The sequence below is a fragment of the Bicyclus anynana genome, chromosome 4, assembly GCF_947172395.1.
Source record: "Bicyclus anynana chromosome 4, ilBicAnyn1.1, whole genome shotgun sequence".
In the NCBI taxonomy this organism is placed as follows: domain Eukaryota; kingdom Metazoa; phylum Arthropoda; class Insecta; order Lepidoptera; family Nymphalidae; genus Bicyclus; species Bicyclus anynana.
The window spans coordinates 2,992,656-3,006,514 of NC_069086.1; the positions used below are offsets into that span (position 1 = coordinate 2,992,656).

At 37.0% G+C, this 13,859-nt stretch overlaps 1 protein-coding gene across 1 annotated transcript in view; it reads right to left on the bottom strand.

The window, feature by feature from the left end:
* Window positions 1–13,859, bottom strand: part of LOC112058366 (FERM, ARHGEF and pleckstrin domain-containing protein 1) — an 85,656-nt gene that overhangs the window by 52,354 nt on the left and 19,443 nt on the right. Inside the window, exons 4-5 of the mRNA XM_024099151.2 lie at window positions 1,832–1,936; window positions 1,426–1,648 (exon numbers count right to left, since the gene is read on the bottom strand). Of these exons, the coding sequence (XP_023954919.2) occupies window positions 1,426–1,648; window positions 1,832–1,936 (328 nt within the window). The remainder of the gene's footprint in view (window positions 1–1,425; window positions 1,649–1,831; window positions 1,937–13,859) is intronic.

Sequence of the window (13,859 nt, forward strand, 5' to 3'; positions counted from 1 at the left end):
TCAAAAATTAGATTATTTATACTGCTTGACAATACACTGAGTTTCTGTTAGCCCGTCTCTGAAGCAAGAAGACTACATTGACAAGTCAGTTTTGTAAAGTATTTTAAGTCTCAATCATTAGGAATTTATATTAGAAGAAATTATAGATTTGGTTAGCTCTTCAAATGACTTTACATTGATCGAGTATGTTATTAGTTTATTGTTTTTTGCATCACCTACCTAAATAGCTATACTCGTATCCGAGACGGTATTGTTTCTAAATCTTGAAAAATTTTTTATAAATTCATCATTTATATACGAACATCTGTGTATTATTCGTGCCAAATTAGTATGCTTAATCTTTTTGCACAGCTCGTAGTTAGCGCTCTGTTTACGCGACGGCACTTACACCGGTGTGCTTAAAATAACGAGTGCCCACTCGGCACATAATAACTTCTTTCTGTAGCGTTATGAGCTGTATGAATGGAGTATAAACTTAGTACAATACGAGTACGAGAATAACGTCACCTTTTCACTAGAGTATTCCAACCAAGGGCTCAGCTTTCACTCTGTATAACTGATATAGCCAATATAATCCGGGAAGTATGTTTGGCTTTAGATAAATAAAAATCACACAAGGCGATATACTGGGCGTACTAGAAGTTGGTGGCTTTCCTTTAAGAAATCTTTGAACAGTGCTTGTTGTCAGTGGCCCTATGGATCCAAGACTTGGTCGTTAACCATGTGTCTCTGTGTGATCAAATAAGAATTGAGGAGATCGGCAGAAGAACCAAAGTTACAGACATAACTCAGCGAGGACGGGAGCACATAGCTTGTGAAGAGTCAATAGAGGTTGGGGTCCCAAAGTGCTGGGTTAGCGACACTGCATCGTAAAGCGCCGTGTTGATCGACTCCGCACTAGGTGGGCCGACGACATCAAGCGCATTGCAGGGATCCACTTGGTTTATGTATACTTTATTTGTACATCACAAAAGAAGCAAACAAACAAATGTGAAATTAAGAAGTAAGATGTAAAAAGGCGGCCTTATCGCTTCATAACGATCTCTCCTAGGCAACCTTAAGTTTTGGAAAATGCTGATGCATGATGCTGGCGGCCTGGTGGTATTTGGAAGTGCATACAAGAGGCCTATGTCCAGCAGTGGACATCCATCGACAAGACGCAGATTATTAAATTAACGTCCGTGGGAAGAAATCATCCCGGTTGGAGACAGGTACCGTCAAATGTCCGCGAGCCAGTAGTTATGCAACTATAGTCTGGCAAGTTTGTTGGTGACACTTCCATGATATGCGAACGTCGGGGGGAAAGACTGCGCGGGTGTGAAATCATGCGTGCGGGGAAGTGAGGTACATCAGTCATCGCTACACGCCCCCGGCCCGCGTGGACCATCGGGAGTGTTACGAACGAAGTTGCCAAGCTGTACTCACCTTGCACTATATAGCTGGCTATGAGGGCGGCCGTGTTCTCGTTGCACTGTATGCAGCCCTGCGCCAGGTCGCGCTTCACTTGCAGACAGAAGAGGTACCGCGTGAACTCCTCCTCCAGGCGCGCCGGGTCCGGCGTGTAGAACTTGACGCAGAAGCGCAGGGTCGGCTCCAACATCGACAGCCCCACTTGGCGGCACATCGGCTTCTCCACGTCCAACCAATACTGTTGACAATTACCATGTATTCATTATTAACCTAATTTAACAACCCACTAGCAGGCCTCCCTTTTTATAGAAAAGGGGATATTGAGGTAGGACTTTTAGCGAATTTCTCTGCTACGTTACAGATTAATAATAAAATGAATTTCTCAACGAACTAGTATGGAGTTTAATTAATAATGTTATACCTTAGTTCCGTTAGCATCTTGATACTCGAGTCCGAAGTAATCTGCTTCCAGTAGATGCAGCTGGCGACAGACTTGGTCAAATAACACGCGACCGAGCGCCTTTGACTGGAACAAAACATTATCCATTAGATAGTACTAACATTATACGTACGTTAGATATACCTCACGTATGCCTCAGGATGAGGCATACGTGTTAATCTCAAACTCTGATGAAAAATTACAGTTTTTTTTTAATTGTACATAAATTAGGAATATGCTAATAGTAAAGCAATTTGTGTAAAAGTAACAGGGTATCTGTGATCATTACTTTCGGAACTACAGGGATTTAAAGGATCAGATTTGCGGCGCTGCCACGGACCTACCTAAACCTAGTCATCATCCCCATTTACCTGTGATTCATACCGACAATCATATCCTTCAGATCAGCTCTAATATGCTGAAGCAAACTACTAAAGTTCCACTTTTGGTTTTCTACTAGCAGACGCCAAATACGGGGATAAAATATAGCCTTTGTTCACCAGGGATAATGTAGAATTCTAATGGTGAAAGAATTTATCAAATATGTATATAAAAATTTAAATCTTTCCTCTAAGTCTATGCAATATTAGTATAGTACAGTAGCAATTACAATATATATATTCATCTTAAAAGATCTTAATAGATCATTCATATTGCAGCTTGCGAAATAGGAAAAGACGGGCAGTGTATCGATTTGAGACAACGTAAAACGAGATGTTACATAAACGATATTTCCATCCCATTCATCTCTCCGTCTACGTCCGGTCTAAGTAAACAAGATTTACAACTACTCAAGCTCTCACAGGCAAACGATACATTGTACACAGCCGAGACCCTTGTATAAATTTTCAAGCGAATCACTAGTAACTTGACATAGGAGTTTGCGTAAATCTATCATTTAAGCACGGACAAGCGAAGTTTGGCAGATTAACTAAACTTCGGTGTCACGTTCGCTTGAAAAGTTACGATGTTACCCTACAATCAACATACTCCTGTATAAATTGTTGTTGTAATGATGGAGATGCTCATGTTGTCACTTACTATGGCGGACCTACACTAGACTTTTTGTTTAAAAGTTTAAACCCGCAACTTATAAAAGATCAATGTTATTATGTCTCTAACCAGACTTATTTAATATAAAAAAATATCAAAATACGAAAACATTATATTTTAATGTCATAACAAAATAATTGCGTACAAGGTAAAATAAACAAAGATTTATACTTAATCCATGGAATTTTACAAATGTGTAAGTGAGTATATTTGTTTGTGTTGTTGCAAGGGTTACAAAAAAAACATAAAAATAACTTTCATCCAGAAAAAGTGTGCCCGAAGCATGGATAAAATCTTTATGCAAGTACAGCCGAGAGCAATATCTACAAATAGTATAATTTATTACATTCACAAGATTTCGCAGACGTAATATTTTTTGTTAGAGAAGCATGTGTATAAAACGCGCGCCCCCATAAAAGCCTGTATCTAATGACAATATTTATAGATCTAGTAATTAATCACTAAGTAATACTCTATACACTATCATACTCATCCTTTAGATAAAGACGCGTCCTTTACAGTATACGAACTACAGTCTCGTCGGCCTCCGCTAGCCAAGGAATTTCATATCAGCGCTTTATTGCCGGATTTTCAGACCCCATGGATATTGAATCGGGGCTTAAGTTTCGACTCAAATTTCTATCAGATTTTAGGGTTATAGAATTACATTACATTTTATCTTTATCCATGTCCATGGAGGGCTATGTTTTTCTTGCATATGCTTAAATAACTAGACACGACACAGTCTGTAGCCTAAAAAACCCTTTGTCTAACTAATCAGGTGTTTTTTTTTTAATAATTTAAATGTTACTTGTTACCTAACTTGTAATGATAATATTTGTAATGAGTGTTTGACTTCTCTGGCAGACATTTCGTAGGATTTGTGTGGCTACTATACACAAATTTATCAGTCTTTTGCGGTCAACGGCATAATGTGTTTGCTATTGGATATACAAAGCAAACTTTATGCGTAATCAATACAATAATAACATCCGAGTGTTACAAAACATCATCAACTATCAAACGGCCAGCGACTTCTTTCGCGTGGAGATAGATATAAACTTTCACCCCCTTCTATTTTTATTTTAAAGACAAAAAGCCTATTTACCAATAAACTAAAATCTTCGTCGATTCAGCCGTTTAGCGGTAAAAAGGTAACAGACAGAAGTATAGATTAACTACACTCGTGATCGAGAAAACTTTTGATCGAATAATTTCTTTGTAATCCGGACCGAATACCCGCTGGAGCGTACGGAGGAGAAGGGTCATAGAAATTTTATTTCAATTTCTATTGTATAAAATATTTTATTAAATTATATCCATCCCCTAATCCATTTATATTAAAACTAACAAGAATTTCTTGCCGGATTCTGTTATGTAAGACTGAAATATTAAGGAATCAGGTTTTGATTCCAATTTTAAATACAACGACTACGTATAAGTAATTCTTCTTCACGGTGCAGAGGAATATTGGTCATATTGAAAATATATAGTCTTTAAAGCAACCTAGAAACCAAATTTTTGCACACAAGCTAAGAAACTGAAAAAAATTATCGTGAGTTGGTCGCGTTGACCATGATGTCAGCACATCGCGACCAATGCAAAATAAAACCCTTATATTTCAGTATCCGATCCACAAATGCGGTTAATTTTTTATTTATTTTGATGGAAATCTCAAAAATAATCGCTTGTATTTTGTAGTATTTTCAGTAAATAAAATTAAAAGTAATCAAAATTGCCTTTAAGGTCTGCAGTTTTTTTTCCACCGCTGAAAGCGAAATCAGTGTATAACCATTTATATTTTTATTTATATGTTTTATAATTTATATTATTTTTTATATTTCCTGTCTATCTACCATCTAGTCTACTAAATGTAGATAAATCGGTCTCTATGATTCCTTAGTAATTGCAAACTTAGCATCCCGGGCTCTCCTACTAGGCGTGCTTATGGCAAAATAAGGTAGATAGAGAGCTACGAATAAAATCTAAAACTTATAAAAACAACATTATATATCATCTAAATATTAACCATGTCCCCGTAATATCGAGTCGACTGACTCGCTTCAACAAACTCAATTAAAACTATACTGGAACGCGGTCGCCAGTATGCATATCTTTAATCCATATAAATTAGAGACGCTTTACAGATCAAGGCATCCTAGCTACTATTATGTCACCATTCAGTTCAACCCTGATGACCGTCTAAAAGAAATTTTATTACTCCTCAGAAAAAAAAATCTAGTTAAAATATACTCTATCTTAACCTTCGTATTTATGCATGTTCCCTTAAAATTCAATTACTCACCCAACTGTGATGTAAGGAGTTAATCGAATAATTTCCTCTCAATCAGTAACTCCCAACTAATCTGGACTTGATTAAATAACAGATTTAGCGTTCCGGTACGATGTCGTGTAGAAACCGAAAGGGGTGTGGATTTTCATCCTCCTCTTGAAAATTTAGCCTGCTTTCAACTTGAATTGCATCATCACTTAGCATCAAGTGAGATTGTAGTGCAGTACTAGATAGCATGGATATATAACCTGTACTTCCGATTTCAAGGGCGAAGGTTCGAATCCGGTCCGGGGCTAGCAGCTCCATCTCAAAATTTTCAGTTACATATGTGCATTTTAAGAAATTAAATATCACGTGTCTCAAACAGTGAAGGAAAAACATCGTTAGGTAACCTGCATACCTGAGAATTTTCTACGTACGTGAAGTCTGCCAATCCACATTGGGCCAGCGCAGTGGACTTATTACCCTAACCCCTCTCATTCTGCGAGGAGACCCGTGCTCAACAGTAAGCCAAATGTGGATTTGTTAATGATGATGAATCTAGAGGTCAGTAAACACGAGACCGCATAACAAAATCGAGCGAGTCGGCTCAACAAACTTATTTATGCGACCAGAGCAGTCCCCTCGTGAACACTTGGGAGCGCGGCCGAGGGCAGGGCATCGATTTAGAGGAAATAACTCGATTAAATTCATTCCTACTCGTGCATTATCGCCCCCTCTATAAATTACTAGCAGACACCCGCGACTTCGTCCGCGTGGTATTCAGTTTTTCGCGGGAACCATAGATATTTTCGGGATGAAAAATGTGCATTTGTGTTAATCCAGAGTAAAATCTATTTCCATTAAAAATTTCAGCCAAATCGCTTCAGTAGCCGCAGCGTAAAGGAGGAACAAACATACACACTTAAATAAAAACTTTCGCCTTTACTCGTATAACATTAGTGTGAAAGCAGCGGTTTCACCCGCGTAGCTCCTATTCCCCAAGGAATACGGGAATAAAATATAACCTATTCTACTCCCTGTCGATGTAGTTTTCCATTGGCGAATTTTTCAAATCGACATACTGGACCCATTTGCAAAATTGAGCTTTTAACTTGTTATTAAAATAAAATAAAATTTATAGTAAATGATATAGTATAATCAGAAAGTCGTGTAAATAACTTGTAAGTTAGAGATTAATGGCAGGCGTCCACAGATCTGCATCGTACGTATCGGACGCATCGCATCAAACAGATACGTATACTTTGTAACAAGTGCGTCCACTTATCCGCATCGTCTGGATCGCAACGAACGGATTTTTAACTACCATAAAATTAAAAATCCGTTTGATGTTATGCATCCGATACGTATACGATGTGGATCTATGAACGCCTACCATAAATCAATCGTGTGATTGTGATTTTAAATGTGATTTGAAAATTGCGTAAATATTTACGAAAACTGACACGTGAACGAAAGGCTCGTATAAAACCTCCTTGAAAATTGAAATAGATTTATCGCTTGCATTTCACCCTCGGGAGAGAGATTATTACAGAAATAATATCCAACTCCCTCGCTCTTTTTATATTGTTTGCGTTCGCTTTATTCAAATAGGTACTGTACTAGTGGTTTTATACATATAAGTTATTCAAAAATAATATTTACACGATGTTTACTAGTGCAGTTTCGCTATCAAATTGTAATAGTTTTTATACCACTGTCATGAAATGAAGGCAATTGTAGCACTTTTACAATGAGAACCCTCCGCCTTTTTTTTTGAAGTCGCTTAATGAGGCAATGCCGAATTTCAAAATCAAACAGCACGAGTGCTACAACAGCTAATTAAGTGCAGTGGCATACAATATTTACGACTATGATAAAAGAAATAAAAAAATTAACAAAACTTGCTGAATAATATATAAATGCCGTTAAGCATGGCCTCCTCGATGGTGTATCAGCGTGGCCTTATAGATTTTCTCTTATAAGGAAGCCTGAATTATTATAACTGATGCCATGGAAAATTTTAATAAGGGTAATCGTAACACGATTTACCCGTATCGTAATGAACATTACCAAACGACCTGTACGAATGAATAGCATTGTGATTAAGTATATTACGAAATGAGATAGAAATTTTTTCTTTAAATACACTTACGCATATCAAACGTGCATCTAAACTAACTAATAAGTACTAGATAAGCCAACAATGACTCTGAGCCTTCTTATGAAGTAGAATACATATTATACTACATTTCAACGCTTTTTTACCGAATGCGAATGAGGGCTAAGCGAGGTGAGAATAACGATTATTTTTTTTCTATTGAGGTACGTAACTCAAATAAAATTCTGAATTCTAAAACTGAAGTACTAAGTAAGTCAATAAAGTTATGAGAATTGAATCTTAAAATGCCGGTTGCTCCTTAAGTAGGTTGAACACAATTATGCATTTTTATCGTTTCCTTCTAAAGTTGTTTTTCTTTTATGTGAACTTAAGCGAAATCTATTGAATTTATTAATTTCCACAAAAAAAAATTAGTTATATGCGATATTTTAAACATGAAACATTCCTTAAAATTAGTTCTTTGCCCTTGAAATATCTTGTAAAAATCCATTAATCATCCATTATTTCGTACTCAAATAGATTACAAAATTAAAACGGATTACACGGTACATTAATTACAGACAACGGAACGTAATAAGTGAACAATTAAGTAAGGGCGGCCTATATTTAAGTCTCAGGGATATTTGCGCTGAGTCTATCGTGCGCGGCGTTAAAAGGTGGCACTTGGTATAAAGAATTCCTTAGATTCTCGCTAAAAGCTCGTGTATAATATAAATCGTTGATTATAATTTAAAACTTTGCATTAAATAAAAATGTATATTCGATCCTTAATAATAATAATAATAATAATAGCCTTTATTAACAATTTACCTTAACATAAAAAACTATACCATATAAAAAAAATACGACACCGGTATATCGTCTTGCCTTTCGGCATAGGCCTCCCCCAAGATTCGATCCTTATCTTATATTAATAACAGTCGAATTTGTAGGTACCACACAACTGTAACTCCACCGAGCCAACTATGCACCTCAGAAGGTATACGACGTCTGATAGGGTTATTAAAATCTATACTTCTATACTAATATTATGAAAAGGTGTAAAGTTTGTGGATGTGTGGGGGTCCACGTGATAGCCCAATGGATATGATAGGATGACCTCTGCCTTCGATTAGGAGGGCGTAGGTTAGGGCATGCACCTCCAGCTTTTCAGTTATGTGCATTTTAAGAAATTAAATATCACGTGTCAGAAAGGTGAAGGAAATATATCGTGAGAAAACCAGCATACGTGAGAATTATCTTAATTCTCTACGTGTTTGAAGTCTGCCAATCAGCATTTGGCGTGATGGACTAAGGCCCCTCCAACTTTGAGAGGAGAGTCATTTAAGGGGTTATAAACAAATAAATGACTGAAAAGTTTGTAGGGGGCAATATCTGGATCTACTGAACCTATTTTGAAAAACCACTAGAAAGCCACGTTATTTATGCGTCTTATAGGCTATATTTTAACCCCATATTTTCATGGGAACAGAACTAAATGGGTGAAATCGTGGGCCGGCGGCTAGTCGATAATAACAACAGTCGAATTTGTACCACTTCACCTCAATTTTTCCGTCAACATTTTGAGCTACTCCTTTTTCTGTATATCATTTTGAGCTCAACTTAATAACATTGCTTGTTAGAGTTAACAGCCAGAGAAGGCAGCCCTCTGCGTATAATTCATCCCGTAACTAGGTTACGTGTAGGAGCCTCTCCTTTGACGCCAGGTGACGGTGCAACGCGCTTCTTATTACAAGTTCCCTCACTTCGCTCTCTCGGGGAAAATGAAAAAAACATTTTTTATGAAATTGTGTGAGAAGTATTTTTATATTTCTAAACATAACAAAGGTTACCTACGAGAGATGGGTCGATTGTTTGGAAGACTTACAAACAAATTGTTTGTAATTCTTGGGAAATTATCAATATAGAAAGAAAATTATAATTGAAGAATGGAACTCAATGAACAAAAGAAAGGAAAGTAGAAACAAAACCAAGGGTTTTAGAGAGAGTAGTTGTTGGAAAATGTTCATATAATATGATATAAAAATAAACAATATAAAAATTATTTACCTAAATAATAAAAAGTCTAGGTAATTAATACTAGATGTTACAGGTAATATTAATACTATACTACAGATTATCCTTTTAAAACTAAGTACTCGAAAGTAATGTACTCTTTTCTTGTCTACTTAAAGAAGGGTAACTAACAACAAACTAACAAATTCATTATAATGTACTAAACAAAAACATAGCCCAGTGGATATGACCTCTGCCTCCGATTCCTGAGGATGTGGGTTCGAATCCGGTCCGGGCATGCACCTCCAACTTTTCAGTTGTGTGCATTTTAAGAAATTAAATATCACGTGTCTCAATCGGTGAAGGAAAACGTCGTGAGGAAACCTGCATACCAGAGAATTATCTTAATTCTCTGCGTGTGTGAAGTTTGCCAATCCGCATTGGGCCAGCGTGGTGGACTATTGGCCTAACCCCTCTCATTCTGAGAGGAGACTCGAGCTCAGTAGTGAGCCTAATATGTTGATGACGAAACAAAAATATACATTACATAAAATATATTCCTTTGACTTTTATGAAGGTTTTACTTTTTTGGAATAACTAATGTTTGCCTTTCTTCTCCAACAAAACGAAAAATTTGTGTAAGAAGTAGCTACGAAAATAGAACGAAGGGTGCCGATTGAACCTATAGGACCTCTTTTCAATTTACCCCTGAAATTTAGGGAGGATTTACCAAGATCTATGGGACAATTGTTATTATGTAGATAACTATACTAATAGGTAATGTAGAGAGGATTTTTAAGTAAACTCAAAACTACTGAACCGGTTTGAAAAATTCTTTCACCAATGGTAAGTTGCTTACATTTATTTGGGTATGTCATCGTAAAATTTTTATTTTATCAAGTTTTTCCAGCCTTTAGTGCTACGTCACTGTGGAAAATTAGGGCGGAGTTTATTTTTAGATCGGGTTCACTTTAATTTGACCCGTATTTAATTTAGACGAAAACGTGAGACCGCGCGAATGTGAATGAAACTTTCATGGAATTTAATTAGATGATACGTAATATGTACTCGTACGTTCTGAGGAAATTTTTTTTGAGTATGTATTTAAGTTTTACCTGAAAACATTTTGCTTTACAAAAACGATTTTAAGTGATGTTTATGTAGAGCAGATTAAGAAGTCAGCTTTAAGTTATTTACTTATAAACTTTTGATTATAATCTTCATAATATATAAATGCGAGGTACAAAGATGAAATTTGGCAGGGAGGTCGTTTATATTTAGTAGAAGTCCGCTAAGAATGGATACTGCAAGAGAGCCGGATTAAGGAGGTCTGAAGTCGCATGAAATCGCGACACTAGACCAACGGGGCGGGGCTCGAACCACCACCCCTCGGTGATGAGTCCGACCGCTCTTACCGTTATGCTACCGGTAAGCTAAAAAATATAATATCCTGAACTGACACGCATTGGGAGTCAAACCCAGGACCTCTCTGATGCCACAGAACGACCAACTGCGCAACAGAGGTCTTCAAAACGGTATACGTAAGCCTTTTATGCGCTTGATAAGTTACGGTGAGCAATCAGGGCGCGACATATTTTATTTTTAGGCCCGAGTAAACTTTTATTTCGATCCCCCGGCAGGTGGCGCTAGTTACGGCGTTATGACGTCACGGAGCGGCACCTAAATAGATTTTATCCTTTTCTTTTGACCCCCGTTAAAAGCTGATTACCGAGATAAGCTGCTCTGAGCTATATTTTTAACGATTATTTTATTAACAGATGATAATAAAAATTTTAATAAAAAAAATACAACCGACTTCAAAACCTAAAAACGTACCCACTAAACTAAAAAGTGAAAAATAACATATGTTCTACCTGCTGATCAGTTTGAAGGCGGTGCTAAGCCGGTGATGTATTAATTCAAGCCATGTGAGAATATCTTATAGATTTAGATTTTGCAGACAGTGTTGTTTCATGTGGTCCTGTCAGAAATGGCTTAAATTAAGACAACACCGGCTAAGCACCGCCTTCAAACTGATCAGCAGGTAGAACATATGTTATTTTTCACTTTTTAGTTTAGTGGGTACGTTTTTAGGTTTTGAAGTCGGTTGTATTTTTTTTATTAAAATTTTTATTATTTTTCCATTTTTAGTGTAAAATTTCATCTCAAACGAATACATCAGACCCCTAATGACAGTCACAACCCATCTTGGTACAAAATTCTCAGCAATACAAATTAATCAAGCCCAAGCACTAGTTAGCTACCGTAAACCGTTAAGGGGTTCCCTTGATCCCTTGATCTTCATCATCAGGCCCCTAATAACAGACACAACTCATCTAGGTAGAAAGTTCTCATCAATACGAATTAATCAAGGCCAAACACAAGGTAGTTACTGTAAACTGTTAAGGAGTTCCCTTAATTGTCCTTGGTCTTCATCACCAAACCCCTAAATGACAGTCACAACCTATCTATGTGGAAAGTTCTCATTAATACAAATTAATCAAGCCCAAACACAAGGTAACTGCTGTAAATCGCCGAGGAGTTCCCTCGTCTGTTTTATGGCTCCATCATCAGATCAATTTTAAACCTTCATGAAATTGTAGTGCTTAAAAGTACTAAATGGAAAAGTATACGAACACACTAGACACCCATATAATTTGCGAAAGTTCCCCTCAATTTCTCCAGGATTCCATCATCAGATCTTGACATGATGGCAATGGGACCAAATGGGGACTATACCGTTTCAAACAAAAAAAGAATTTTTGAAATCGGTCCAGGCGTCTTTGAGTAATCGGTGTACATACATAAAAAAAAAAAAAAAAAAAAATACCGACCGAATTGAGAACCTCCTCCTTTTTGAAGTCGGTTAAAAAGAGGACGATATTCTCTTCGTTGTGTAAAATACTTTCTCTAGATCATTTCATTTCACAAGTGTAAACGTTGCCACGACGAAACGAAACGACACGTCTGACAAACATAAATCCGACTTGACTCTAAAATTTAATAAAGAATAGGAAATAGGAGATGCTATTAGGTCTTATGTCACTGGACTTCCCCTTCTAGTAAAATATTACATACTAACCACTGGTCGAATGTTGGAAAAACATATTCAACTACTAAATTAAAAACCGGCCAAGTGCGTGTTGAGTCACGCGAAGTGTAGGGTACGGAAGCGCTCTTCAAACCCTTATAATAGACGAGAAAAAATCACTCTCACTTTACGTGTGGGAAGGAACGCCAATTTTTTTTTTAATTTTAATTTTATAGACATATTTAATGGTTACACCCGTGCCAATTTTCTCTTTCTTTATCTTTTTAATTAACAACGGGATTAGTATACAACAAGAGTTCCAATTAGGTTTTAAAGTTGGTCGACTATACCTAACTCTTTACGAGTAAGTAGCAATTGCTACTTAACTGTTATAGTTTTCCTTGTGATTTATACATCCTACTTCTGTGAATTATTTCACGTATCCATCAACAACCCTTTAGCTGGTAAAGGGTGGGTGGGGACACTTGACTCAGTCAAAAGATTTCATATTTTCCCAATTTGTAGAACGCAAGCACATTGCATTTAAGGTTGTATTTATTGCGCGTAACAAATAAAAATAGAGCCGTGATAGTCTAGTGGATATGACCTCCTGTGCCTTCGATTCCGGAGGGTGTAGGTTTGAATCCGGTCCGGGGCATGCACCTCCAACTTTTCAGTTGTGTGAAGGAAAAACATCGTGAGGAAACTTGCATTCCAGAGAATTTTCTTAATTCTCTGCGTGTGTGAAGTCTGCCAATCCGCATTGGGCCAGCATGGTGAACTATTGGACTATCCCCTCTTATTCTAAGAGGAGACTCGAGCTCAGCAGTGAGCCGAATATGGGTTGGTAATGATGAACAAATAAAATAAGTTTAAAAGGAGATAAACACTTAAGTTCCACTAAAAATGGAACAATAATGATATAGTTTACCAAATGACGCAACGTAGAACAACCGTTGAGGCAATAAAAACTGCCGACCAAACCATATTCCTGATAAGTTTTTGGCGATAGGCCAGCCGGGCCTCAGCCTCCAATAAGGAACGTAGAGACGAATTGCTTTAACAACAGGCCTTACGAAAGTACACTGTCCGCTCGTCGGAACTAAAGCGTGGTTTACATGGAATGGAATATGAGAACTGTAAATCCCCGGAATGATCTGAATCAGTTACGTTGTCAGGTATAAATGGTTGTAATTATATCATGTGTGTAGTAGTAATTTATTTTGCTTATTTAACATGTGCAATTCATAAATTGGTATCTTTGAGCTTTTGCTACATCAGATTGGGTTTACTAGCAAGCGTGATGGACTATTAGCCTTATCCCTCTCATTCTGAGAGAAGACTCATTGCTGAGCCGAATATGGGTTGTTGATGATGACGACGATGTCGATGACGGTGGTGATAGCGATGGCGATGACGATGATTATGACGATGATGACGATGACGACGATAACGACGATAATGATGAAGATGATGATCATAGTTAAATAGATGTTTTTTATATATTCTTTACTAAGTGTAAGTACCTAAGCCTATT